This window comes from Leptonychotes weddellii, chromosome 15, assembly GCF_054177405.1.
Source record: "Leptonychotes weddellii isolate Sample4059 chromosome 15, ASM5417740v2, whole genome shotgun sequence".
In the NCBI taxonomy this organism is placed as follows: domain Eukaryota; kingdom Metazoa; phylum Chordata; class Mammalia; order Carnivora; family Phocidae; genus Leptonychotes; species Leptonychotes weddellii.
Genome location: NC_138383.1, coordinates 35,388,255 through 35,415,466, shown reverse-complemented (window position 1 = coordinate 35,415,466; position 27,212 = coordinate 35,388,255). Strand labels below are relative to the sequence as shown.

The 27,212-nt window shown below is 36.3% G+C and overlaps 1 protein-coding gene across 1 annotated transcript in view; it reads left to right on the top strand.

Moving 5' to 3' along the window:
• Nucleotides 1–27,212, top strand: part of NF1 (neurofibromin 1) — a 246,667-nt gene that overhangs the window by 103,949 nt on the left and 115,506 nt on the right. Inside the window, exons 11-26 of the mRNA XM_081805985.1 lie at nucleotides 772–885; nucleotides 5,712–5,791; nucleotides 7,499–7,622; nucleotides 8,863–9,024; nucleotides 11,037–11,286; nucleotides 11,819–11,892; nucleotides 12,140–12,223; nucleotides 18,801–19,241; nucleotides 19,630–19,769; nucleotides 20,037–20,159; nucleotides 20,616–20,699; nucleotides 21,368–21,484; nucleotides 22,061–22,242; nucleotides 22,360–22,571; nucleotides 25,843–26,004; nucleotides 26,139–26,242. Coding sequence (XP_081662111.1) covers nucleotides 772–885; nucleotides 5,712–5,791; nucleotides 7,499–7,622; nucleotides 8,863–9,024; nucleotides 11,037–11,286; nucleotides 11,819–11,892; nucleotides 12,140–12,223; nucleotides 18,801–19,241; nucleotides 19,630–19,769; nucleotides 20,037–20,159; nucleotides 20,616–20,699; nucleotides 21,368–21,484; nucleotides 22,061–22,242; nucleotides 22,360–22,571; nucleotides 25,843–26,004; nucleotides 26,139–26,242 — 2,453 coding nt within the window. The remainder of the gene's footprint in view (nucleotides 1–771; nucleotides 886–5,711; nucleotides 5,792–7,498; nucleotides 7,623–8,862; nucleotides 9,025–11,036; nucleotides 11,287–11,818; nucleotides 11,893–12,139; nucleotides 12,224–18,800; nucleotides 19,242–19,629; nucleotides 19,770–20,036; nucleotides 20,160–20,615; nucleotides 20,700–21,367; nucleotides 21,485–22,060; nucleotides 22,243–22,359; nucleotides 22,572–25,842; nucleotides 26,005–26,138; nucleotides 26,243–27,212) is intronic.

The window sequence follows — 27,212 nt, the reverse complement described above, 5'->3', positions numbered from 1 at the left end:
GGGTGGATTCCAGCCTTGGATGGATTGGGTCAGATGCTTTATATTAGACAAGAGGGTTGCCCAGGGTGATCGTGCCGTGTACGTTCTTTGTCTTTGATCAGTTACAAACCGGAGGTATATTATTTAGCCAGTGTAGTGTTAGTGAAAAAAAAATTATCTACTCCTTTTATTGATATAATTTCTTAATTAAGAAATTAATTAATTCCTAGTTTTTGTTTTCTTTTCATTAGGATTTTCTCTGGACATCATTCACATGAAGGAACACTATAGATGTAGATTAAGTGAATCCTTAACAAAAGCAGTTTTGACTTTTTTTTTTTAAATATTTATTTGATAGAGAGATAGAGACGGAGCACAGATAGGCAGAGGGGCAGGCAGAGGGAGAAGCAGGCTCTCTGCTGAGCAGGGAGCCCGATGCGGGGCTCGATCCCAGGGGCCCTGGGATCATGACCTGAGCTGAAGGCAGACACTTAGCCGACTGAGCCACTCAGGTGCCCCCAGTTTTGACTTTTAAAAAAATTCCACAATTATTGTATTTTATTGAGCTGTGGTTCACATACCATAAAATTCACCATTTTAAAGTGTACTATTCACTGGTCTTTAGTATATTCACAAGATTGTGCAGCATCACCACTAATTCTAGAATATTTTCATCACCCTAAAAAGAAGCCTTGTGTACCCATTAACAGGCATTCTCCCTTCTCTTTTCTCTCTAGCTCCTGTCAAGTGGTAGATACAGTTTTTTAATTGAACTTGCTTTTTTCTCTGCAGAATCCAAGAAAACAGGGGCCTGAAACCCAAGGCAGTACAGCGGAGTTAATAACAGGGCTCGTCCAGCTGGTCCCTCAGTCACACATGCCAGAGATTGCTCAGGAAGCAATGGAGGTGAGGGGAGATGAATTCTAGACTCTTGAAGGAAAGGTTGTAACTATGTACATTCTTCATGTTTCTTTCATCTGTGGTTTCTATGAGTGATAAGATGTCATTTATGGACATCTGTCAGAGATGGCATTTCTAGAAATGGTATGTTTGTGTCTGTATGCTGTTTTATGAAGTCTGTGGAGGAAGAAGGGGTTTACTTGCTTTATATCTCTTGTAGCAGAAACATTGTGCAAATTCTGATACTTAATACAAAACCTCAAAATGTTCTGATTGCAGCTGACTTTTTGGAGTTCTTAAAATATATATTGAATTTTAGATTGGGATCTAATTCACATATCATAAAGTTTACTCTTAAAGTATACAGTTAAGGGTTTTTCCGTATATTCACAAGGTTGTGCAGCCATCATCATCACTGTCTAATCCTGAAACATTTTGTCACCCCAAAATGAAACCCTGCCATTCTCCATTCCCTGTCACCCTAGCCACTGGCAACCACTAATCTATTTTCTGTCTTTATAGATTGGTTTATTCTAGCTATTTCATATAAATGGAATCATAAAATATGTGGCTTTTTTATTTCTGGCTTCTTTAACATAATGTTTTCAAGGTTCATCCATATTGTAGCACGTAACAATACTTCATTGTTTTTTATTGCCAAATAATATTCCAGTGCATGCATATATGACATTTTGTTTATTCATCTGTTGATAGACATTTAGTATTATTTCTATTTTTTTGCTATTATGAATAATACTGCTATGAAATTTGTATAAAAGTTTTTGTGTGGATATATGTCTTAGGTATGTATACCTACCAGTGGAATTGGTGGGTCATATGGTTAACTGCTTAACTTTTTAAATGACCAAACTGCTTTCCAAAGTGACTGTATCCTTTTCTGTTCCCACCAGCAGTGTATGTGGGTTCTATTTCTCCATTCTTGTCAACATTTGTTGTCTGTCTGTTGGATTATAGCCATCCTAGTGGGTGTGAATACAGTTGACTTAAAAAAATTTTTTATATTGATTGCTAAATAGAGTTTTATGAAGCTTTATAAATATACTGTTATAAAATTTAAATCAATTTTATTGAGGTATAATTTACATATAATAGAAATCATAGAAGATTTAGAATATTTCTAGTCAACCTGGGAAGTTCTCCTATGTCTTGTGCCCCCACTCCTTGTCCCAAATACCACTGGTCTGATTTCTATCATAGATTAGTTTTGCCAGTTCTGGAAGTTCATATGAATGAAATCTTAGACTATGTATTTCTTTCCATCTGGCCTCTTTCACTCACAAGTTTTTGAGCTTTGTCCATGATATTACATGTGTTAGTTCCTTTTTTTGTTGATAAGTATTCTGTTTGATGATTAAAGCACAATTTATTCACCTGTTAGTGGCCAGATAGGTGAACAAACATATCCATCATTGTTGAAAGTTGTCTCGTGCTCCTTTGTGTTCCCTTCCTTCCTCTCCTCTTAATGCCCTGTCTACTCCCCTCCTTCCCCTGCAACCACTGATCTGCTTTCTGTTATTGCAGGCTAACTTGCCTTTTATATAAGTGGAATTATAAAGTGTACTTTTTTTGTCTGTCTTCTTTAACTCTGCATGCTTACCATTAATTCATCTATGTTACCGCATGTATATTGCTGTATAGTGTTCCATTTGGTGGCCAGAGCACGATTTGTTTATTTATTTGTTGATGGATATTTGTGTTGTTTCTAGTTTTTGGCTATTACCAATAAAACTAGGAATGTGTATGTACAAATCTGTGCATTTGTCTACACATATGCTTTCATTTCTCTTGGCTGAATACCAAAGAGTGCAAAAATCTTACAATGTGGTCTTTATGAGAGAGACAGCTTAAATATAAAGACACTGAGGGGTTGATATTTCAAGGCTAGGAAAATATGCCACACAAACATGAACTCAAGAAAGCTGGAGTAATACACAAATACAGAGTTTAAAGCAGGAAACATCACTGGAGATAAAGTGGGACATCTCATTATTACAAAATAAAACTGTCTGACCTTAAAAACAAATAAATAATATATATAAATAAGTATAAATCAAAATAAATAAAAATAGATGAAGTAAAAGTAGAGATAGACAAGTCCAGTTTTAGTGGCATACTTGAGCATACTTTTCTTAAAGTCTGGTAGAATAAACAAGCCAAAAAAAAAAAAAAGTAAGGATAGAAGATTTGAACAACGTGGTTATGTCAGATATGAACTATTTGACATACATAGAACATTGCACTCAATAAATACTTTATTTTCAAGTACGCATGGAATATTAAATATATCCTGAGCATTAAGTATCAACAAATTCTAAAGGATTGAAATCATTCAGAATTTTTTTGCAACAACAGTGTAATTAAGCTAGAAATCAGTAATAAAAAGCTTTATGAAATACCAAAATCAGTAATAAAAAGCTTTATGAAATATCAAATGACTATGTTATGTTTTCATTCACACTCTGCTAGTAGGAATGTAAATTAGTACAACCACTATTAAAAATTGTTTTTGCGATATCTACAAAGTAAACGAATGACCTAGCAATTCTATTCTTAGGTATGTATCCAATAGAAATGCATATGTATGTTTACCAAAAGATACATATGAAAAATATTAATAGCAGTATAATTTGTAATAGCACTCACCCCCCCCCCCACCCCAGAAGACTGGAAACAACTCAAGTGTATCAACAGTAATAGATAAATAATTTTGGTTATATTCATTCCATTGATTACAACAGTGAAAAAAGAATGAGCTACTACTGCTAAATGCAGAGCATGGATGAATCAGTATCACAAGCATAATGTTCAGTGAGAACAGCCGAACACAAAAGAGAACATATGGTATGATTCCCTTTATATAAATAACAAACAGGCAGTAATAATCTATGGCGGTAGCAGTCAGTTCAGTGGCTTCCTTTGTCAAGCACTAATGATTAACGGGAATATGAAAAGGGCTTCTAGGCACTGACAGTGTTGATCTGGGTAATGGTTACATGGAGTTACCTACATTCGTAAAAATTCTTTGAGCTATATACTTAAAAGATATGGTAGTTTATTGTTTGTATTGTATGTTTCATTTTACCAAAAATGTTGTAGCATTGTTTTACTCATCGCTTATATTTGTGTACATTGCTCTTGGACCTATAAATTGGTATACTCCTTGCATTCTTTTTGGAAGACAGTATTTGTTTGACAGTATTTGGCAGAAGTTGGGCAAATATCCATTTTTTTGTCCAAATAATTCATTCCTGTATTTTTTTCATCCTGTGAATACAATTCAAAAGGGAAAGGTACACACTCATATATATATATATATATATATATGCTTATTGCTCTGACTTATAATGAGAGAATATTAGAGAATTTAAAATATTCATTAGTAAGAGAACAGGTTAATATTCAATGACAGAATGATATTTCAACTTGGTGAATTATTAAACATCCATTAAAATATGCAGATCACATGGCAGTATGGAAAAATGTTTATGAAATGTCGAATGAGTATACTATGTTCACAGCTTTGTTAAAATATATGTGGAAAATAAAATGGAAGGGAACATACCAAGAAAAGCAATCATATTAAGGCAGGGAAAAGGCTAACACATTGTCTTTCATTACGTTAAAGTGTTTCTTCAAACATAACTATAGAGAATTTGCCACTTAAGAGTGTCAGTAAATTGTACTGTTTTTACACAATAGTGACAACTGAATATAAATTTGTGTTGGTTTCTCCTTGGTATGAGAGCTATAAACTACATAATTTTTGAAGAGTCTCACAATGAATTGAAGTTTTCATTATCTAAAAGTAATTACAGTAATGTTTGAAATAAGATAATATAGGTCTCATCTTTATATCATAAGTTTTAGAATTATAAAATGGTCTAAGGTTAGACATCTATATATCTTTTCCTAATGTAAGGCAGATTATCAATGCAAATATTAGCAGTTTAAGCATTTGATTTACTTTTAAGGGAAGAAATCAGTTCTCATTATTTGTTCCAAATAATTATTGGAGTTTTAATAAAAGGCTTTAAAGAGGAGTAAAGAATCACCAAATATAGTGACCAAGGATTGAGAAGACTATGCACAGCTCAGTGGTGTCCCTCTGGGGGAAGCACTGTGGAATTGGAGTTAGGATAGGGCAGGTTTCAAGGAAGAGTCTAGTTTTACTCTTCATACTTTGATGGTTTTAATTTATTTAATAATAGTGTTTTTGTATGTTAGTTGTATGTTTTAAGTAAATTATTTAATTCCTGTTAATGTTCTGTAAACCGAATTCCAATTTCAATTCTGTTGTCAATTGGAATATTTTAGAATGAATAATCTATGAAGTGTGAACCTGTTTTGCTCCTCTCTCTCTCTTGTCTTTGGAAATAATTGATCTTTTCTGTTCCAAAAGAATTTGTGGTGAGCAAGATAACTTCTACTTTGTCTTTTGGCTTTGAAGTAAAATATTGTTGTGTGTATTAATTTTGGTGAGCTCTCCTTACTTAGGGATTAATTTTTTGTTCCACTGAGTTCTTTGACACTTAACTGAAATTAGTTTGTGTCGTCTTAAAGCAATTTTACATGTATACATTGCTCCTCTGAATTCATCAGTCATTCAACTGTATCCCTGTATGCCATTTAAAGTAGGAATGATAGGAATTAAAATAATTTGATTCTACATTTATTCCGTAGAGATTTGGGTTCTTCAGAGTTTTTTTTCTCTTTTGCTTTATACTGTGTGTTAGTCCTAGGACTGCAATTAAATAACTCGATTTACAAAAAAACTTTTGAATAACTCTTCTCTCTCTTTTTTTAAAATTCAGGCTTTACTGGTTCTTCATCAGTTAGATAGCATTGATTTGTGGAATCCTGATGCTCCTGTAGAGACATTCTGGGAAATTAGGTATATGTACTTTTATTTTTTAATTCAATTTAAAATTTTATTTTGTATTTATTTTTTTTGTTTAGATATTAACTCTGTAGTACTTGGTTTATTATAACACTTTATTTACAGAGGTTTTATGATTTTGTATTTTATTTGACTTGAAATTATTAATTAGATTACTTCTTGTTTTAACTGTAAGAATTGCTGTCACAGCAATTTAGAAAGTAAATTTTAAAACATTGTGCTAAATTTTATTACCCAACCATGAGTACTGTTACTTGGTGTATTCTCTTCTGTTTCAGATTTCTATGTAGTTACAACTGTGTTTTAAATTGTTTGTTACAATTATAAGCTTAGAGTGTTAAAATTTTGTAATGTTAATAGTTTGTTTTTAACAAACTATGGTCTTTCATTAATTTCCCATGATACCAGTGATTTTGATAGGTGAATTAATAGTAAACATCTGCCTTAGGAGGTAAAAATGTATATAGAATTTTATAATTTATTTTCTGCTTAATAAATTCTTATCTTTTAAAGAGCACGAAGACCACATATTGAGAAAAATGGCAATGTGTAAGCCTCAGGTTTTGTCATTATCTCCTCATAGAAGTGGGTGCACTAAGTCACCTGGCAGCTGAGTTAAATCCTACACACAGACAATGTTCTTTGGTAGTAATGTAATATGAATTACATATGTAATTTAAAATTTTCTGGTTGCCACATTACAGAGAATAAACAGGTAGAATTAATTTTAATAATATTTTTAAACCCAGTACATATATCTAGAAATTATTTCAATATGTAATCAATATAAAAGTTACTGAGATATTTTACATTCTTTTTTTCATCAAGTCTTCAAAATTTGGTTGTGTTTTACACTTAGAGCACATCTCAGTTTGGGCAAGCTGCATTTCATATGCTCAGTAGCCACATGTGGCTGGCTAGTGGCTACTGTGTTGGACAGTGTGGCTGTAGAGTAGGGATCAGCAAATTTTTTCTCTAAAAGGTCGGGTAGTAAATATTGTAGGGTTGGTGGGCCAGATAGTCTCTGTCAGAACTACTCAGTTCCACTGTTGGAGCATGAAAGCAGCCAGAGATGATATGTAAATGAATGGTATGGCCATGTTCCACTAACACTTTATTTACAAAAGCAAATAAGGACTGGATTTGGCCTACGGGCAGTTATTTGCAGATCCCTGCTCTAGAGCACTGGGTTTGCAGACAGTCTTTGCTGTGCATGTTGTCTGTCATTTCTTCTTGAGTCTCTGCAAAAATGGGATGCGTGGATGAAACAATTGGGAGTTTGGGGGGTTAGAGGATTTAGAATTATTTGCTTTTTTTAAAAATTTTTTTATTATGTTATGTTAGTCACCATACAGTACATCATTAGTTTTTGATGTAGTGTTCCATGATTCATTGTTTGCGTATAACACCCAGTGCTCCATGCAGAACGTGCCCTCTTTAATACCCATCACCCCACCCCCCTCCCCTCTAGAACCCTCAGTTTGTTTCCTGGAGTCCATAGTCTTTTTTCTTTTCTTTTTTTTTTTAATGTAGTCTGTAGACTTATTCCCTTTGATTTTCATGCTGTTAACATTTTGATAACCATTTCTCTAAAACAAATCCTAGCTTCTCTAAACTTGTATTCCTTATGAGAGAATGTCATTCTCTCTGTGAGGTTATTTATTGATGATACTGATAACAATGAACTTTATGTTATTGCAGCTCTCAAATGCTTTTTTACATCTGCAAGAAATTAACTAGCCATCAAATGCTTAGTAGCACAGAAATTCTCAAATGGTTGCGGGAAATTTTGATCTGCAGGAATAAATTTCTTCTTAAAAATAAGGTAAGCAAAATGACATCTTTAAAATGGAAGAATATTTGGGGGTAATGGGAATAGATTAAGGAAATGTATATTAGCCAAATTAAGTCCTACTTTAGCTCTTTCTGCTTACAAAGTCTTCAAGGGAAATATATGTGCCAGAAGATGATTGCTGACAAGTGAACATTTTAAAAATTATTCTGAGCCTTTGTCCTTAAAGCTGCAGTCCTGATAAGTTCTAGCTGAGTTAAGCAGGACTCTGTGGAGTCTAGGAGTCGTCTCCATCTTAAGTTTGTGCATAAGGCTTGAATCTTATGGCTTAGGCTAGTCAGAGAATGTTATCTATCAAGAAACTGAAGGGAAGAGGTTGGGGATGTTTAATCTAAGTTTATTTATATTCCTGCCATAACAGTTTCACCTCTTTGAATAACTGAGTATTCTTCCCTAGGGCTGAATGAAAAGTTTTGATTCCTAACTGTTAAAACATGGGGACAGGGTTTTAGGGGGCCAGAGAAGAGCTATAGTCAATTAAAATTTTTTTCTATTTTGTCAGAATTTTAGGAGTACTTGATCCAATGAATTTTTATCCATTTCTAGAATCATAGCTACAAAAAAATCTTAAATGTATTAAATTCATGCTTTTCAGTGTAACATGTGGCTTGTTAAATTTTTTGTTTACAAATGGGCTAATGGTGAGTTGGCATCTGGGTAGACTTGTCTGTGGTATAATTCTCCAGAGTATAAGCATTAGTAATCTAGTAATCAATCTGTAGTAGTCTGGTCAGTAAAGTTATCCTTTCAACATACTTGGCATACAAACCAGTGTTAATTACTGGTCCAGAGGAACTTAATCTCAAAAGAGTCAGCTTCAAATTATCCTAACATGGCACAGGATAAAATCTTCTGGGAGAAAATCTTTCTCATTTATAATCAACTGAGAAGTACATTATATTTTTCATATGGTAGATTTATGTTGTTGATGTTTTACTTCTGTCCATGTTAGATCTAGAAATGTTAATTTTGCATTTCTAGAATCTGTTGTTCCTGATGCTTTGAAGGGTGAAAAGCTAAGAGGAGTTTCAAAGACATTGAACAAACATTATTTGTATTACTGGGTTTCTAGTGCATATTCTTCAAGTTAAGGGGTGGGAGTTGGGATGAGAGGTTTTCCAGGATAGTCTCAAACAGGAAGACAGCTCGTATTATGTATTTATTTTTCTTGGTTATCAGTGCTTCAGAAGGCTTACTTATTTTTTCTTTTTAGCAGGCAGATAGAAGTTCCTGTCACTTTCTCTTCCTTTATGGGGTAGGATGTGATGTTCCTTCAAGTGGAACTGCCGGTCAGATGTCCATGAATCATGAAGAATTACTACCTTCTTGTACTCCTGGAGCCTCTCTTCGGAAGGGAAAAGGAAACTCATCCATGGTAAACAGCTTCTTTTGTAGTTTTCCTGTATCATTGTCATCTGCTGTATATTTTTTCCGGAATGAACTTTGGTAAATTTCAACTAGATAATACAGCGTGGTAAAGAACTGCTTAGATTCTAGTTCCATTACTGCTCTTTGTGGAACCTCAGGCAAGTTCCTAACATCTCTGTGACCCAGTTCATCAACTTTAAAACGGAGATAATAACAATTTATGCCCCAGAATTATTGTGAGGATTAAATGAGATCGTGTGTAAATAGCACTTGATTATTTGACACTTACAAGCTCTGATAGCTATAATTATTATAAACCTCTACTGCATAAAGGAAGACCATTCATATCCCAGAAGTTTAAAAGTTGTACCAACTACCAAAAATACAGATTTATTGGGAGATAAAGCATTTTGCTTGATGTTATAGATAAGCGTTTATATTTTTTATTTGTGTGCATAATTCTTTTTAAAAATCACAGTAAGGGTCAGTCAGAGAAAGACAATTATCATATGATCTCACTGATACGTAGAATTTAAGAAACAAAACAGAGGATCATAGGGGAAGAGAGGAAAAAATAAAACAAGACGAAACCAGAGAGGGAGATAAACCATAAGAGCATCTTAATCATAGGAAACAACCGGAGGGTTGCTGGAGGCGAGGAGGGTGGGAGGGATAGGGTAACTGGGTGATGGACAGTAAGGAAGACACGTGATGTAATGAGCACTGGGTATTATATAAGACTGATGAATCACAGACCTGTATCTCTGAAACCAATAATATGTTATATGTTAATTAAAATAAAATAAATAAAAATCATAGTACAAGTGAAAATATTAAATCATTACAGAAGAGTTTCTTTTATAGACCAAACCTTTTTTTTTTTTTTTTTAATGGTATCTTTACTGTTAAAAACTGTTTCTGGCATTTAGTATACAGCTACCAATCTAGAGGGTACATTCTTTAATCCTTATCAGTAGAGATAAATATCAGTTTGCTTTTTTCATGGGAAGGTCAGCAGTATGCATTTGCAGCCTTGTTGTAGGGTGGTTAGGTTAACTTTCCTAATCTTTGCCATTATATAGTCTGCAGGAATCTTGATTATATTGATATTCCACAGAAGATCTTGCTGGTCCACTTTACCACTGGCATTTTATTGTTAGACTTGAAAAATCGAGAAGTACAGACCCGAGCTTTTTCATCCCTAATTTTCAGTATAATCTTCTGTTGAGGACAAAACAACAAATAAGCAGTACAGGGTTTACTATTGACTATGTTAACTATGGAATTTATATTCATTTTGTAAATGAGGATTTCTTTTGGAAGAATGTAATCGAATCAAGTATACCTTCTACAGCAATATTTAGTTCTTTTTTTTTTTTTAAAGATTTTATTTATTTATTTGAGAGAGAGAGAATGAGAGAGAGCACATGAGAGGGGGGAGGGTCAGAGGGAGAAGCAGACTCCCTGCCGAGCAGGGAGCCCGATGCGGGACTCGATCCAGGGACTCCAGGATCATGACCTGAGCCGAAGGCAGTCGCTCAACCAACTGAGCCACCCAGGCGCCCGCAATATTTAGTTCTTGTTTGTGTCCTCATTTTAGTCCTTGTTGCAGTGTACTTTATTTCTTCCCCCCAGTAGGTAGATAGAATTTCTTATTACTTCCTTTGTCATTTGTAATTGAGTTAGAAGTACACTGCATTTTTCATTCAGATTTATGCTGTGGGTGTGTTTTACTTGTGTTTGTGTTGGCTTAATCTGCATTTCTAGAATCTGGAATAGGACAATACCTGTTCGATTTGAAATTGGACAAATAGTAACATGATGTTGGTCTAAATAATCTCATTTCTCATTCAGACAAGATATTTAGGCGTTTGAAAATTGCTGTCATGATTGCAGGGGAAAGCTTTTGTGGGTTATTGTATGCAGACATATATGGCACACAGTGTGTTGCATTGTTGGATTTTGTAAATAAAATTACCTAAGTTGCCAACATAATGCCTCCCATCCCCACTATCCCAGGATAGTGCAGCAGGGTGCAGCGGCACCCCCCCGATCTGCCGACAAGCTCAGACTAAACTAGAAGTGGCCCTGTACATGTTCCTGTGGAGCCCTGACACTGAAGCTGTTCTGGTGGCCATGTCCTGTTTCCGCCACCTCTGCGAGGAAGCAGATATCCGGTGTGGGGTGGATGAGGTGTCCGTGCACAACTTCTTGCCCAACTATAACACATTTATGGAATTTGCCTCTGTCAGCAATATGATGTCAACAGGTAAATGTGGATAATGTTCCCCACCCCCCACTCATTTGCCTTGAATCACACGACATCTGATTGTGCTAGGAATGTAGGAACTACTTTGTAAGCTTATAGGGTTCATTCAAATAGCTAACCTGAAATCCTTTCTACACAAGATAGGGTGAAAGTAAATAGCATTTGAAATAAATTGTTAATATCTCACTGAGCTTTTAATATGCGGCACATTTGTTTAAAAACTGGCAGTATAAACTGCTGTCAGTTGCACATTTTATTATTTACTGTGTCTGAACTATATATAGTGAAGTTTTAAACACTGGCACGTGTTTTGAGTAAATATAGGTGGGAATAGCTCTTTTATGCTGTGGACATTGTAGAGTCCAAGTTAAATACCTTTCCTGTGAAGTCGGCAAAAGGAAGTGTTCACCTTTATCATTTGAAGCATTCATTCCCCTCCTCCTACTCTGCCTTATGGGTTGGGCTTGCCAGGTTCTCCTTGGCAAGCAGGGCTCTGAGTGCAACAGGTTGATTTGCTATTGTCTTTGCTTAGGAAGAGCAGCACTTCAGAAAAGAGTGATGGCACTACTAAGACGCATTGAGCATCCCACTGCAGGAAACACCGAGGTATGCCCTTAGCAACAGAAATAGCCCTCCCAGGCCCCCGCCCTCAAATGTGGAAGCCTCGTGTGTGTGTGTGTGTGTGTGTGTGTGTGTGTGTGTGACCAGAATAGCTTTTGAAGCACATCTAAGATATGTGCCTGTTACAAGTAGGATATTATAATACCTACCAAGTTTGAGACCTGTCTCCTGCTGATTGATTTTTAGTTCTGGGTTTAAAGTTGCTTTCAAGTGGTAATTGCCTTCATTTTAGGCTTGGGAAGATACGCATGCAAAGTGGGAACAAGCTACAAAACTAATCCTCAACTACCCGAAAGCTAAAATGGAAGATGGCCAGGTGAGTTTGTAAAGTTGATTTTTGGCTTTTAATTGATCTGCTAGACATATGTATTTCACTTCAATAATCTTTGAGTCACTGTTAGTATAATATGTGTATAGTTGTCGTAAGACTGTTACTTAGTTATGGTTCATCTAAAACTGCACTATTGTAGCCACTAGTCACATGTGGCTAGTTAAGCTTAAATGAAAATTTAAATTAATTAAAATTAAATACAGTTAAAATTCAGTTTCTCAGTCATACAGTAGCCACATTTCAAGGACTCATTAGCCACATGTGGAATTTGCTACCGTACTGGACAGCACAGATATCAGATGTTGCCATTTTTGCAGAAATAGTGGCCAGCACGAGCTAGAGGTGATTTACGGTAGAGACCATTCCTTTACCCTTTTTCCTTCTCTTTCTCCATCAGAGTATTTTACGGAATTTTCAGGAAAGGGACGACACAGGTAGAGAAAATAAATTAAAATTGAAACAATATGTTTTACTATTAGGTATTCTAATTAAGGGATCTGGTGGGCAGAAGATTGAACCCATAGGTTGAGTGAAATTTAAAAATTTGGACATTTCATTCAACTATTTTCATCTCTTACCCCAGAAATTAATAATTAATTGGTATTTATGTATAATCGATTTGTAATGGCCATATATTGTTCTCATTATTAGGTGTTTTAGAAAAACTGATTAGCCTCCCATTGCTTTTTTCTTGTCATGCTTAATTAGAACAAGGAAAAAAAGTTATGTTTTTGTAAAGCAAAAATATTTACCTAATGTCATTTGGAGAGGACATGTGGCCTTAGGATGAAAGCTTTTTTGGGGGGAATAACTGTTTGATTGAGATATAATTTGCATACCATACAGTTCACCCATTTAAAATGTATTGTTACTTTCGGCCACCTTTCTGTGCCGCCATAATGGTATGCATGAACATCCTGGCAGATGCTTTCAAGAGCATCAGTAGTGCTGAAAACAGAGGCAAACTCAGGTTCTCCTTAGGCAGTGTTCCAAAGTCATCATCTGGTTTCTGACTGTGATGATGAAGCATGGTTACGTTGGTGAATTTGAAATCATTGATGATCATAGAGCTAGGAAAATTGTTGTGACCCTCACAGGCAGGTGTTAGACAAGTGTGGAGTGATCGGCCCTAGATTTGATTTACAACTCAAAGATCTAGAAGAATGGCAGAATAATTTGCTCCCATCCTGCCAGTTTTTTTTTCATTGTACTGATACCAGCAACTTCAGCTGGCATCATGGACCATGAAGCAAGACAAAAACAAAGTATATTTACAAAGTTGCACAACCATCACCCCAGTTTAAAAAAAACCCATACCCTTGAGCTGTCATTCGCTAATCTCCCTCTGACCCTAGGGAACCACCAGTCTGCTTTCTGTAGATTTGCCTGTTCTGCACATTTCACATAATATGACTGTATTTTTTTTCACTTGGCATAATGTTTGCAAGGTTCGTTCATGTGAGTCAAAGCTTTTTAAAAGAAGTTTGATATTCTGGGTTGCTATATTAGTCTATGACAAAAATATATTAGTGGCTCTTAAAAAAACATGGTAATTTTAGGTTTGGACTTTATTTCTTTATTAGAATATAACATACATAAAAAAACATGTATAAATCTAAGCGACAGTTCAGAATAATAGTAGGTGAACATATCTGTGCAACCAGCACCCACATCAAGAAATAAATCATTACCGGGGCGCCTGGGTGGCTCAGTTGGTTAAGCGTCTGCCTTTAGCTCAGGTCATGATCCCAAGGTCCTGGGATCCTGCCCCACATTGGGCTCCCTGCTCTGCCGGGAGCCTGCTTCTCCCTCTGCCTGCCACTCCCCCTGCTTGTGCTCTCTCTCTCTCTCTGTCAAATAAATAAATAAAATCTTTAAAAGAACATAAAAAGAAATAAATCATTACCAGCACATCAAAACCTTCATTGTGCCCCCCTTCCAATCACTAACAACCCAAGAGTAACCATTATGCTCACTACTAAATACAATAGTTTTCCTCTTTGTAAACTTGATATAAATTGAGTGCTAGAGATACAGTCTCTTGTATCTGGCTTCTTTCACTCAACATTAGAGACTCATCCACACTCTTTCATACCATTGTCGTTCATTCACTGTTACTGCTCTAGGTATTTTCATTCAACATGCAGTCTACAATTTAATTTTCCTTTCTACTCTTTGGGCATTGGATAGCTATACAAAGAATTTTAGTTATTTTGAATATTTCTGCTATGAACATTCTTGAACCTGTCTTTTGATGACCATCTAGATGTATTTCTGTAAAGTACATGCTTAACAGTGGAATTGATAGGTAATAGGGTATGCAGATACACATATGGGGAATATAAATTGATACAACTGCTTGAAAAAACTGGTGGTTTCACAAAGATTTTTAAAAGACAATTAACATTTTTAAATTAACTGCTATAGCACCTCTGTAAATGGTGAAATATCATCTAGCCATTAAAAACATTCCTTTTACTGAAACTAATATTACACCTTATGTTAACTAACTGGAATTTAAATAAAAACTTGAAAGAAACAAAAAAAGCATTCCTTTTAAAGAATATGTGCCAAATGGATTCACTAACAGAGGTCTATCAGTGGTTTCTTATTCCTACATGAACAGTTTTTCTATTGTGATTGTCAAATTAGAGCCCTTTAAAGACCAAGAGCAGAACGTAAAATATTGCATATACTTTTTCTAATTCAATTAGGTAAAAAAAATGTTTTGAAGTACTTAAATATTCATTAAAATTAGACATTTATATCAGGCCTGGGCAGAGGTAAGCTGAAAACATTATATTACTATAATATAACGTATTCAACTAATAACTGAATTCACTATGCCAGAGAATAGAACATTATCAAGGGAAATGTAAAATTATACCAGTGGCACAGACCTGAAAAGCCAGAAATTTATAGTTCATTTGAACCCCATTAAGAAGTATATAAATAAACAGCAGAATTCAAACTAAAGAAAAACACTAACCTAATTCTTTATGTACTGCAGAAGTCAAGACACAAAAGATCTCCTCAGATGGAAGAAGAATGCCATTATCAAAATGTTTCTATTTCAGCTTAAGTTTAACTTATTTAGCCTTTTTTAATATATAATATGACACAGTTCAAGAACATTTAACTGTAATTTGAAAACAGAGTAATCACTACTATGTTCCAAGAGGCAAGAAGAGAATAAGTATTATTGCTTCTGTTGGAGGGGACCTAATCTAGAGTTGCAAAAAGTGCTGAATAAATCGAGGCTGAGTGATAAAATATAAACCCTGTGAGAGAAAAGTCTTTAAACCCATTGTGAAAACTACAATTACTAAAACACATGTTGATAATAATACATTAAATGCTGTGAATTCACCACACCTAGTCAATAAGAATATACAAAATGAATTTTGATAACCATGTAAAAAATTCCTCTCTGCCTGTTGTTGCTTAAATTTTCAAGGCAGCCTTCAGTGAATCTCATTTGAATCTGTCTGTAAACCAGCATACTAAGAAGTTTCTCTGTTTGATTTTTTAATCCTTCAGAAAGATTGAGTCATATCTTGAACTGTATTCCACAATAAAGTGGAAAGAAAGGAAATTTCTTGCAAACGTTACACAAATTAATGTCTGTTAGAGCATTACTGTTGAATTGATGTTTATGGACTATAGGTCTTTGACTAAGACATAAATGGGATGCTAAATTGGGAAGATGTTGTTGGAGAAAAGATGTTCTTTTTTTTTTTTGAAAAGATGTTAGTTCTGCATGTGAATTAATCTGAACTAGTTGGCTCTTCACACCCAAATTCTTCATCAAAATCAGCCATGTTTTTTCCTGATTTTGCACTGATCTGGGAGCTACTGCAACTGACATCAGCTGCACCTAGCATATCATCAACAATATGCCCATCATGGTGGTGGTGCTGGTGATGCTAGGGACCAACACAGTGTAGGCAGTTTAATGATTCATTCCCAGTAGTCTCCCCAAGAAAGTCGCCTGTGTGTAATACAAGATTCTTGAGATGCTTGTACTATATGAGCAGTGTTTATTTCCCCTGAAGTATCATGCTCTGGGTCTGGAGAGTATGAACAGGCATCTAGCATTTGTATTTGATTATCTACTGATGGCATTGATTCAGTGTTAAAAAGTAGGTCCTTTCCTATTCTGTCCCTTGTCCCATTTTTTTTTCTGACGGGCTTTGGGAATCCCCTAAGCAAATGCTTGCTTGATTTTCTAACTTGCTGTTCTGAAGATCTATACCACAACTGCTTTTAGGAGGATTATGGCCATGATTGTCATCTTCATCTTCTTTAAGGGCTTTAATATTTGCAATGTCTTCTGACTGTACCTCACTGCTAGGGCTTCCAGCTGACTGGCTTGCATGGCTAGAATTGACCTCATTGCTAGATCCATCACTGTGCCCACTACTGCTACCAGGAGCATTGCTTTCATCTTTACCACTGTTGGCAGTTTCATCGTACTTCCCTGTATGGATTCCTCTGTATCTGAAAGTCGCTGTTGCACATGTTTGGGTCCATTAATAAGTTGTTTATCCATTTCATTGTCACTGCCTCCACTTTGATGGGTATCACTATTAACAATACTTTAAGGACCAGCTGCAGGTGACTAAGGTGATGGAGCTGCTCCTCTGAGCTCTTCCTATTTAATTTAGTATTTATTTAATTTAGTATTAATTTAATATTTAATTTTATTATTTATTTAGCATTTTTAAAAATATTTATTTATTTGACAGAGAGAGACACAGCAAGAGATGAAACACAAGCAGGGGGCGTGGGAGAGGGAGAGAAGCAGGCTTCCCACTGAGCAGGGAGCCCAATGTGGGGCTCGATCCCAGCCAGGACCCTGAGATCATGACCTGAGCTGAAGGCAGATGCTTAACGACTGAGCCACCCAGGCGCCCCTAATTTAGTATTTAATAAAGATACAGAAGAACTTTGTTTAGATAGCTGAGCCTTAGCTGCTATTGCATTATTCCATAATGCTTTTTTTTTTTTTTAATGATGCTTTAGTTAACATTGATGCCAAGTACAGTGTTTGTTCAGCATGAGCACTTGGCTCAAGAGTTGAGACTGGATTAAAGAGATGTCTAAGTGGTACTGGATCCAAATTCTTAATAAATAAAGGAAATAAGTCACGGATACACCGATTACAGTGTTTCAGCACTGCTGCAGCCCACATGCAGTCAATATGCCGAGTATTTGCCCTTCCGCTGCTAAAAAAAATTCAGGATCACTTGGCACTGTTTAATAATCTCAGTATGTAAATTTGGTCTAAATATATGCTCTACCACATTGTTGCTTATAAGCCAGCTGCACGTTCTTTTGTAGTGGACATTTCTGTGTCTGATACCAATGATTCCTTATTGCACTAATCACTGAAGGTATGAAGCTGATCCATTATCTGACTTAGTCCAGCTAACCTCACAAAGTAGGTGACAGAAAATACTAAAATGCAAGACTAGGCTTTCATTGTCAGGTGGAGCGTTGTATCCAATGGTTCTTTAACTGTGGTCCGCATTAAGTCACCATGTTGCAAACTGCATTCTGTCTTTACTCTTGTTCAGAGAACTTGCATAAATATGTATAGCCTAGGTCCTGAAAAGGATTATGTGCTGCACGACAGGTGGGAGAGTAGCCGTATTCTAATATTAGCTACAACTGCAGTAAATGCATGTGCCATAAGAAATGGTAGTTTCAGGAGTTCTGTATTCAAAGCAGTCCTTCATGGGAGAAAGGCTGTTTTTTTCCCACGAAACAAACATACATAAGGAAGCAAGTGCAGTGGTACTTCTATATCATTTATGTCACAGAATGCCCCTAATATGTTGCTTTCTTGGGTTGGTATGTCTTCAGTAATAGGATGAGTATTAGCTTGTAAGCAGTGTGTAAGGAGAATTGAATTTGAAAAATCTTTGCCACACATAGTAAGATTTTTTCTTTCTCATCTGTGCTCCATAAACTAACAGGATCAGAATTCTTTGAAGATTCCTTCTCAGATTCTTGTAGAGTTTGATTTTTTTTCTATTGTTTCTTGTCTTTCTGCACTTCCTTCATTACCAGCCTTTTTCTGTTCAGTGGTTCTTTTGCTTGATGACCCTCATCTTGCCACGCAGAATCTATGTTAATAGTAGTACAGTGTTTGCAAAGCTGGTCCCAGAGCACTTGAACTTGGGCCATCACTAATAAGTGCACACACTACTTGGTTGAAAATTTCCAAATGCTTATATTCCTTGAAGCAGCATAGACCTTGCCTCTCTGTCCAGGAATTGGTAAAAGCAAATAATTGGAGTGTATGTATTTCTGAGCTGCAGTCCATAGTCTTCCTTCTATGTCTGATATTGCGTGTGTGTCCATCGCTACCTCCATTCTGGCCTTGGGCAGTAAGATACCTTGATGTGACTAGAAATGGTGGAGTGAAGACTTGGATTTTTTAAATGTAAAAAATGTTCTTTTGTCATGGAAGAAATGTTGGATAAAAAGTAATTTTGTCAAGTCTCTCAACCATTTGAGGTTGAATTCATGCTTTCCATAAAAATTTTGTGTTTAGGCTGCTGAAAGCCTTCACAAGACCATTGTTAAGAGGCGAATGTCTCATGTGAGTGGAGGAGGATCCATAGATTTGTCTGACACGGACTCCCTACAGGAATGGATCAACATGACTGGCTTCCTTTGTGCCCTTGGGGGAGTGTGCCTGCAGCAGAGAAGCAATTCTGGCCTGGCAACCTATAGCCCACCCATGGGCCCAGTCAGTGAACGCAAGGGTTCCATGATTTCAGTTATGTCTTCAGAGGGAAATGCAGATACACCTGTCAGCAAATTTATGGATCGGCTGTTATCCTTAATGGTGTGTAACCATGAGAAAGTGGGACTTCAAATACGGACCAATGTTAAGGATCTGGTGGGTCTTGAATTGAGTCCTGCTCTTTATCCAATGCTGTTTAACAAATTGAAGAATACCATCAGCAAGTTTTTTGACTCCCAAGGACAGGTAAAGTGTTCTCTGCTTTATTTTTCACCCTTTCCTATGAATAGAGTGACTTGTTTGATAATGAAGCCTTTTTCTTTTTGATTATTTCATTAAATATTGGCATGAACATCACTCACAGTTTTTTAAAAATAGGCAAAAAATTGCAGAAAAAGAATCATCTAATGTAGGGATCAGTTTTGGGTTTTGGCAACTCTAGTGTGTGGGTGTGCCAGGGGTTACGAATGTCTTGGGTGTGGGTATGAGTGTCTCTGTGTGTCTGTGCACCTGTTTGGATATATGCCTGTGGGTGCATTTCTGCATGTGTATGACATTTAGGTCAGGCAGTTTCATCTCTCTATGGTCTGTCTGCTATGCCTTGATGCCAAAATGTATTTTGTTCTTTATATAGGTTTTATTGACTGACACCAATACTCAATTTGTGGAGCAAACCATAGCTATAATGAAGAACTTACTAGATAATCATACTGAAGGCAGCTCGGAACATCTGGGGCAAGCTAGCATTGAAACAATGATGTTAAATCTAGTCAGGTAAGGATTCTACTGAAATGTAACAGAAACACATCAGTATTGGTAGTTATTAGGGAAATAATTTACCATTCTTTATTGTACCCAAATTGGGATGTGACAATAAGGTAACCAGAAGTTATGTATGTACGCCTATAAATAAAATAAAAACACTGCAGTTTTTGTAGTTACATTTAATCATTTCACTGAGAGATTAAAGCATTTAGAAAACCTTCTCTTTTGTTTGTATCTGATATTTTTTTCCCCCTGAATGTTTCTGTGTCTAAATAGATATGTTCGTGTGCTTGGGAATATGGTCCATGCAATTCAAATAAAAACAAAACTGTGTCAGTTAGTCGAGGTAATGATGGCAAGGAGAGATGACCTCTCATTTTGTCAAGAGATGAAATTTAGGTGAGTTCTCAAAAGAGCAAAGTGGGGTCTTATAAATCTTATGTTACATGAAGTACAGAAAAATAGTAGGTACTTGATTATCATGGGAAAGGAGGAAGGGGGATGGAAAAGCAGCATTTTACGTTTTTATTTTTCTCTTCCTGTATTTTCAAATTTCCCAAAGCTTTGTGCCCATGGCAGTGGTCCCTTTTTCTAAATTATACTTGAGTTAAGAATTTGATTCTGTTTCCAAATTGATACCCTGGCTAAGGGAATCAGTATCAGTGGAGGATCAGTATCCAAGTTGCCTGTGAGTGCCCTTCTGACTGTGAGGGTTGGAGTAGTGGTATCTCTTTTATGAAACTGTCATAGCCCCTGAGTGATTTGGCAAACTGTTTGCACTTTAAAAAAATATTGACTAAAGGTGTATGTGCGACTTAAAAAATTGCTCTTTTCCTTTTCCCTACCATTCTGTAGGAATAAGATGGTAGAATACCTGACAGACTGGGTAATGGGAACATCAAACCAAGCAGCAGATGATGATGTAAAATGTCTTACAAGGTAAAAAACAAAACAGAACAAAAACATAAAAGAATGACTTTTAATTAAGTATTAGCAGGTTTACTTGGGTGTTGATAACTACTTCATAGCTATTATGTCTTTTTTGGATATCAGGCTTTTGCATTTGAATTATATATATATTAATCTTTATTTTCTATTTTTAACTGAAAGACTTTCAGTAAAATCAAATGTGAGAAAGTTTTATTTGGAAAGTTAGTGTTATTTAGGAAGGATAGTGTATAGTTGTTGGAAAATAAAATGTATAAAGCCTTAGATTGTATTTATTTTATAATCAATGAAGGTATTATTTAAGGAACTTAATTGGCTTGAGTCTCTCTAAAAAGTAATTCCCTGCATTTGCTCTAATAGTAAATACTTATTGCCACATAGCAGAAAATAATTAAACACCAAACTACATAATCATTCACATATATTTCTTTTGTGAGGCTTGGTTTTATGAAAGTTATCACCTTCTCCCTCACTTGAAATGTTTTTGCATTCTGGGTGCGCGTGTTAACTCAAATTATTTAGGTTGTCCTAATAAATAGTTAAATGAAATAGATTATTCGTAAATCCCTAACGTTCTCTTAGGAAGGTGTTTATTTGAGGGGAGGGTGGAGTGGAAGAACCTGAAAGATTTATATGGTCCTTAAATTTTCTTTCTTCAGAGACTTGGACCAGGCGAGCATGGAAGCGGTAGTTTCACTCCTGGCTGGTCTTCCGCTGCAGCCGGAGGAAGGAGATGGTGTGGAATTGATGGAAGCCAAATCACAGTTATTTCTTAAGTAAATTTCAGTCCCCAAAAAGGCAAAGCAAAAAACAAAGCCCACACACAACAAAACAAAATCTAACCAAAGTGGCAAATGATTATATTTAGAAAATGGACCTCATTATTGGCAGCTGCCTGTAAAATATAACCCAGGCATGAAGCAGTATTCCCTGTGACAGGACTGGGTTAAGAAAACAACTATGTGTTTTGTGTTTTTAAAGAAAATAATCCAAGCAGTGAATTATGGGCAATAAAACCCAGATCACCTCATTAAGTCATTTAAAATAGCATTCTCTAAACTATTTGGACCACTCGTTTTATATGGTAAACACTAAAAGTGATGCATTGACCAGGAAAGATTGCATCTCTTTCGTGCCTGTGTTATGAATATGTACTGGCTTTGTCAGGATAAAATCATATTCAGCACAGCACACTTCATAATGAGCCACACTGGCTGATTACTCCAGGGCTAGAGAGAAACAGATACCCGAGACCACTCATGTGATGCACATATCATGATTCCAGAATATCTGATTAGTCTTCTGGTTGGTGTGGCCTTCACTATGTAAGAGTCAGTCTTTTTATTTCTCAGGTATTTCACATTGTTCATGAACCTTTTGAATGACTGTAGTGAAGTTGAAGATGAAAATGCACAAACAGGTGGCAGGAAACGTGGCATGTCTCGGAGGCTGGCGTCACTGAGGCACTGTACGGTCCTCGCCATGTCAAACTTACTCAATGCTAATGTGGACAGTGGCCTCATGCACTCCATAGGTGAGAGAAAATGAAAGCTTCCTCTAGAAATTGAAAACCTAGGGAATTGGCATGTAAGACAAGAAAATTACTTCAACAGGCTCTGTTAGTAAATTTGCATCTATCTGTCTTTATCAGGTTTAGGTTATCATAAAGATCTTCAGACAAGAGCTACATTTATGGAAGTTCTGACAAAAATCCTCCAGCAAGGCACAGAATTTGACACACTTGCAGAAACGGTGCTGGCCGACCGGTTTGAGAGGCTGGTAGAATTGGTCACGATGATGGGAGACCAGGGAGAGCTCCCGATAGCCATGGCGCTGGCCAACGTGGTCCCGTGTTCTCAGTGGGTGAGTTCATTGAAGAAGTGCGGAACCAGGACCTGGCACATGCTTCTGAATTTATTCACTCCAGGAATGTTTATTTCATGTATTGCTAAAACTTTAGAGCTGAAAGAAACTTCAGATATTATTTGAGTGGTTTTCAGCTGTGGGAAAGTAGCTGGAGCCTCAGTAGTGATCTTGCCTGAACTATGAGGATCTTATTCCTCATACTTAGAGTGAAACTCAGATTCCTTCCCTGTTCCACTGAAATATTCCATTTAAACACTGATCAAATATATATACTTAAGATTTTATTTATTAGAGAAAGAGTGTGCATGCATAAGTGGGGGGAGGGGCAAAGGGAGCGGGAAAAGCAGACTCCCTGTTGAGCAGGGAGCTCGGCGGGGCTCAGTCCCAGGACCCTGAGATCATGACCTGAGCCGAAGGCAAATGCTTAACTGACTGAGCCACCCAGGTGCCTCCCAAAATAGATGATGCATAGATAGATAGATAGGTAGATAGGTAGATAGGGAGATAGATAGTTAATAATGTGTATAATATGTGTGTATTTACATATACATATACATACCCTGATCAAAAGAAAATTAAAACCCCTGACGTGGAGGCGCCTAGGTGGCTCATTCAGTTAAACGTCTGCCTTCAGCTCAGGTCAAGATCCCGGGGTCCTGGGATCAAGCCCCAGGTCAGGCTCTCTAATTGATGGGGAGCCTGCTTCTCCCTCTGCCTGCCACCCTGCCTACTTGTGCGTGCATGCCTACTCTCTCTCTCTCTCAAATAAATGAATGAAATCTTAAACAAACAAACATGACGTGGTCTGGTGCTTTCGTGTATTAAATGAAATGATTAGGGTTAAAGGTTGTATTTAGTTGTCATGAATGCTAGAGCTAGAATTGAAGGCTTGTGTGTCCGGGTCACAACTCTTTTTTCTATAATGCACTGTACAATTTTTAAAAAAATGTAAGCACTATATTTGCATTTGAAATTATGTTGCTTATTTTAAATATGAAGATATAATAGGCCTATTTGGCCTCTCAATAAAAAATTGTCTTGAAACCATACTATTTTTTAACAGTATATGCTAGAAATTTGAGAAGGGTTGTCCTTTTCCATGTTAAAAAGCTATTCAGTTTATATTGTACCAAAAATGGTTTCAGTTTAGTAAATTATAACTAATAAGGTAATCTGTCACTGCCTTTTCTGCTTAAAAGCTGTAGGATCTTATTCCTCGTACTTAAAGCAAAATTTAAACTCTTTACTCTGGCTTTACAAGACTCTACCCAGCCTGGGTTCTGCCTCATTGCTGACATTGTCTCATGCCACTTTCCTTCTTGTTCACCAAACTTAAACCGTGCTGGCCATCAAACATGGTAGGCTTACCTCCACCTTAGGGAGCAGCCTTGCTGCCACCGCCACCCCCGCCACCGCCTAGAATGCTTCTTCCCTGATCTCTTACGGGGCCAACTTTCTTGTTACTCAAGTTTCAGTGCAGGGGTCTCTATTTTAATGAGGTCTTTTTGGCCATCTGGCAAGAACCACAATTAGAGTCATTCCATCACATTACCTTGTTCAGTTTTCTTTGTAGCATTTATTGACTATGTGAAATTATTTTTCATTCTACCATAACGGGAGCCCTGTGAAAGCAGAGACCTTGGCTGTCTTGTTCACTGCTGTAGTACTCGGAGTAGAGCCTGGCACATAACAAGGACACAGTAAATAATTGTTTAACGAACAAAGGTGGAATCCCGCTTGGAGTTAGAACAAGGAATTTATTGAATTTATTGAAATTCTCTTGAAATCTAACACTGCAGAAATCTTCATATGTTTTGAAAATGGATATTCTAAATTACCTTTTTAGGACCTACCTGTAATTAGTCAGCACTAAAAATTATCAGTAATTCTCTTAATAAAAAAGAATCAGTTAAATCCAAGAAACTTTAATTCATTCTGTTTTCTTTCAGTAAATCATTTCTAATGAGTTTCATATGACTTTTTTTTTTGAGAAAGACTTTTGTATTAGGCCAGATCTGTTAGAGCTATATCTAAAGGAGAACCAAATACAAGATAACTTTTTTAAAAAAATGTAATTCTCTTTTGTAAATTTTAAATTCTGTTAACGTTTTCAGAACTTTGCAGAGGAGGGATTAGAATGGGGGAAAAAATAAGCACAGTACTCTAGAAACATATTTTGTAACTGAATTATCGCTCATAATTATACTTGATTTTAAAATGGAGGAATTTTTATATCTAGTCAAATACATGTAACATAACTGTAGGGCATAGAGCAGAATATTTGGGTCTTCTTTGGCTTCTAGATTCTGTGTTTAGAATTGTGAAATTTTTTCCTTGACTTGGATATCAGAATTGATCAGGTAAGAATTAGAAGGGCTATGGGCCATGATCTTGACTTTGTTGTCACTGCTTGAAGGGTGGGGCCTCTTTTTATGGCTACCCCTATTCTCTGTAAATCTCTTTGCAGCATGTGTGGTTAAACAATGATTTACTATGACATCATTTTTCTTGAGTGTACCAAAAAATACTATGGGGAATTATGAGAGTTACCAGTTAGGTAGGAATCAGCTGCCAACCCTGGCTTTGTACATAAATCTTGCTAATCTCTTGTTTCTGAATGCACAGCCCAAATCTTTTTCCTGACTTCCTGCAAATCCTGTAGTCTTTCCATTTTTGTTGTTTCTCTGCTGAGCCCATGTTCAGTATGCTCTGACTTTCCCTGACCACGTGAACAGAGAATAGAGGTTTTGTGGTCACCAAAGTGTTATTCCTGCTCACTGATTTCCTAAGAAAATGATCTGGGCATATAAAACAAATCAAACTTTGCCATCGTGTTCTATTTCTGCTCTCTTTGATTTTGTCATAATTTGAACTGAATCCTGGATTTTTTTCTTCTCCTGGTAAAGCCTAGGCTTCTTTTATTTTTCATCAGTTAATCTTTAGAATTAACAGCTGCTGGGGTGCCTGGCTGGCCCAGTCGGAGGAGTGCAACTCTTGATCTCAGGGTTGTGAGTTTGAGCCCCACACTGAGTGTAGAAATTGCTTAAATAAACAAATTGCTTTTAAAAAAGAATTAACAGCTGCTGTAGGCATGAAGAAATAGTCGTCTATCATAGACAAATGTATACAGATAAATACCAGGGGAAAAATTAATTAGTCACCATTGAATTGGCTTTAGCAGGTGGTTGACAGCTTTGGATTTACCTTTCAGTTTCCTGGTGAAGAAAAAATGGAATTATGCACACTAACAATTTTGTTTTGTTCTCAGGATGAACTAGCTCGAGTTCTAGTGACTCTATTTGATTCTCGGCATTTACTCTACCAACTGCTCTGGAACATGTTTTCTAAGGAAGTAGAATTGGCAGACTCCATGCAGACTCTTTTCCGAGGAAACAGCTTAGCCAGTAAAATAATGACCTTCTGTTTCAAGGTTTGTATCCATTTATCTTTTTTTTGCGCCAAGCTATGGCAAACTGATTACATGCAGAACATACAGAACAGAATATCTTTAATGCAAGACATTTGGTGAAGGCATAATAAATTCCTACTTTTATATTTCTTTAGGTATATGGTGCTACCTACCTACAAAAACTCCTGGATCCGTTATTACGAATTGTGATCACATCCACTGATTGGCAGCATGTTAGCTTTGAAGTGGATCCTACCAGGTTTGTCATCCTCTCATCTACAACTTGATTCCACTTTTCCACTACCCTGCATGAGAACAGTCCCTCACAGTTTCTCCCCTTGATTCTTAAAATTAGCCTTTAATTATAAAAATTACACACAAATACACTTTTCTTAAAAAATTTACAGGTATCTTCGATAAGCACCTCTAGAGACATAGCACTGTTACGAGTTAAGTGTGTCTTTTGCCCATTTTCAGTGCAGTTGCATATACATATACATAAATCTAGTTGTAGAGACTATACATATAATATGAGTGCTTGATATAAATGGAAACATTGTATACATGGTTTTGCAACATAATTTTATTAATTTTTATTTAAATTCAATTTAATTAGCATATAGTGTATTATTAGTTTTCCTTCCCTTCCCTTATGTTCATCTGTTTTGTTTCTTAAATTCCACATGAGTGAAAGCATATGGTCTTTGTCTTTCTCTGACTGACTTATTTGGCTTAGCATAGTACACTGTAGTTCCATTCACGATGCGGCAAATGGCAAGATTTCATTCTTTTTGATGGCTGAGTAATATTCCATTACACACACACACACACACACACACACACACACACCACATCTTCTTATCCATTCACCTGTTGATGGCTCTTTCCATATTTTGGCAATTGTGGACTTTGCTGCTATAAACATTGGGGTACATGTGCCCCTTTGAACCACAACATTTGTATCCTTTGAATAAATACCTAGTTTTGCAACTTAATTTTTTTTCTTTTTTAAATTTTATTATGTTATATTAATCACCATACATTACATCATTAGTTTTTGATGTAGTGATCCATGATTCATTGTTTGCGTATAACACCCAGTGCTCCATGCAGAACGTGCCCTCTTTAAAACCCATCACCAGGCTAACCCATCCCCCTAGCCCACTCCCCTCTAGAACCCTCAGTTTGTTTCTCAGAGTCCATGGTGTCTCATGGTTCGTCTCCCCTCC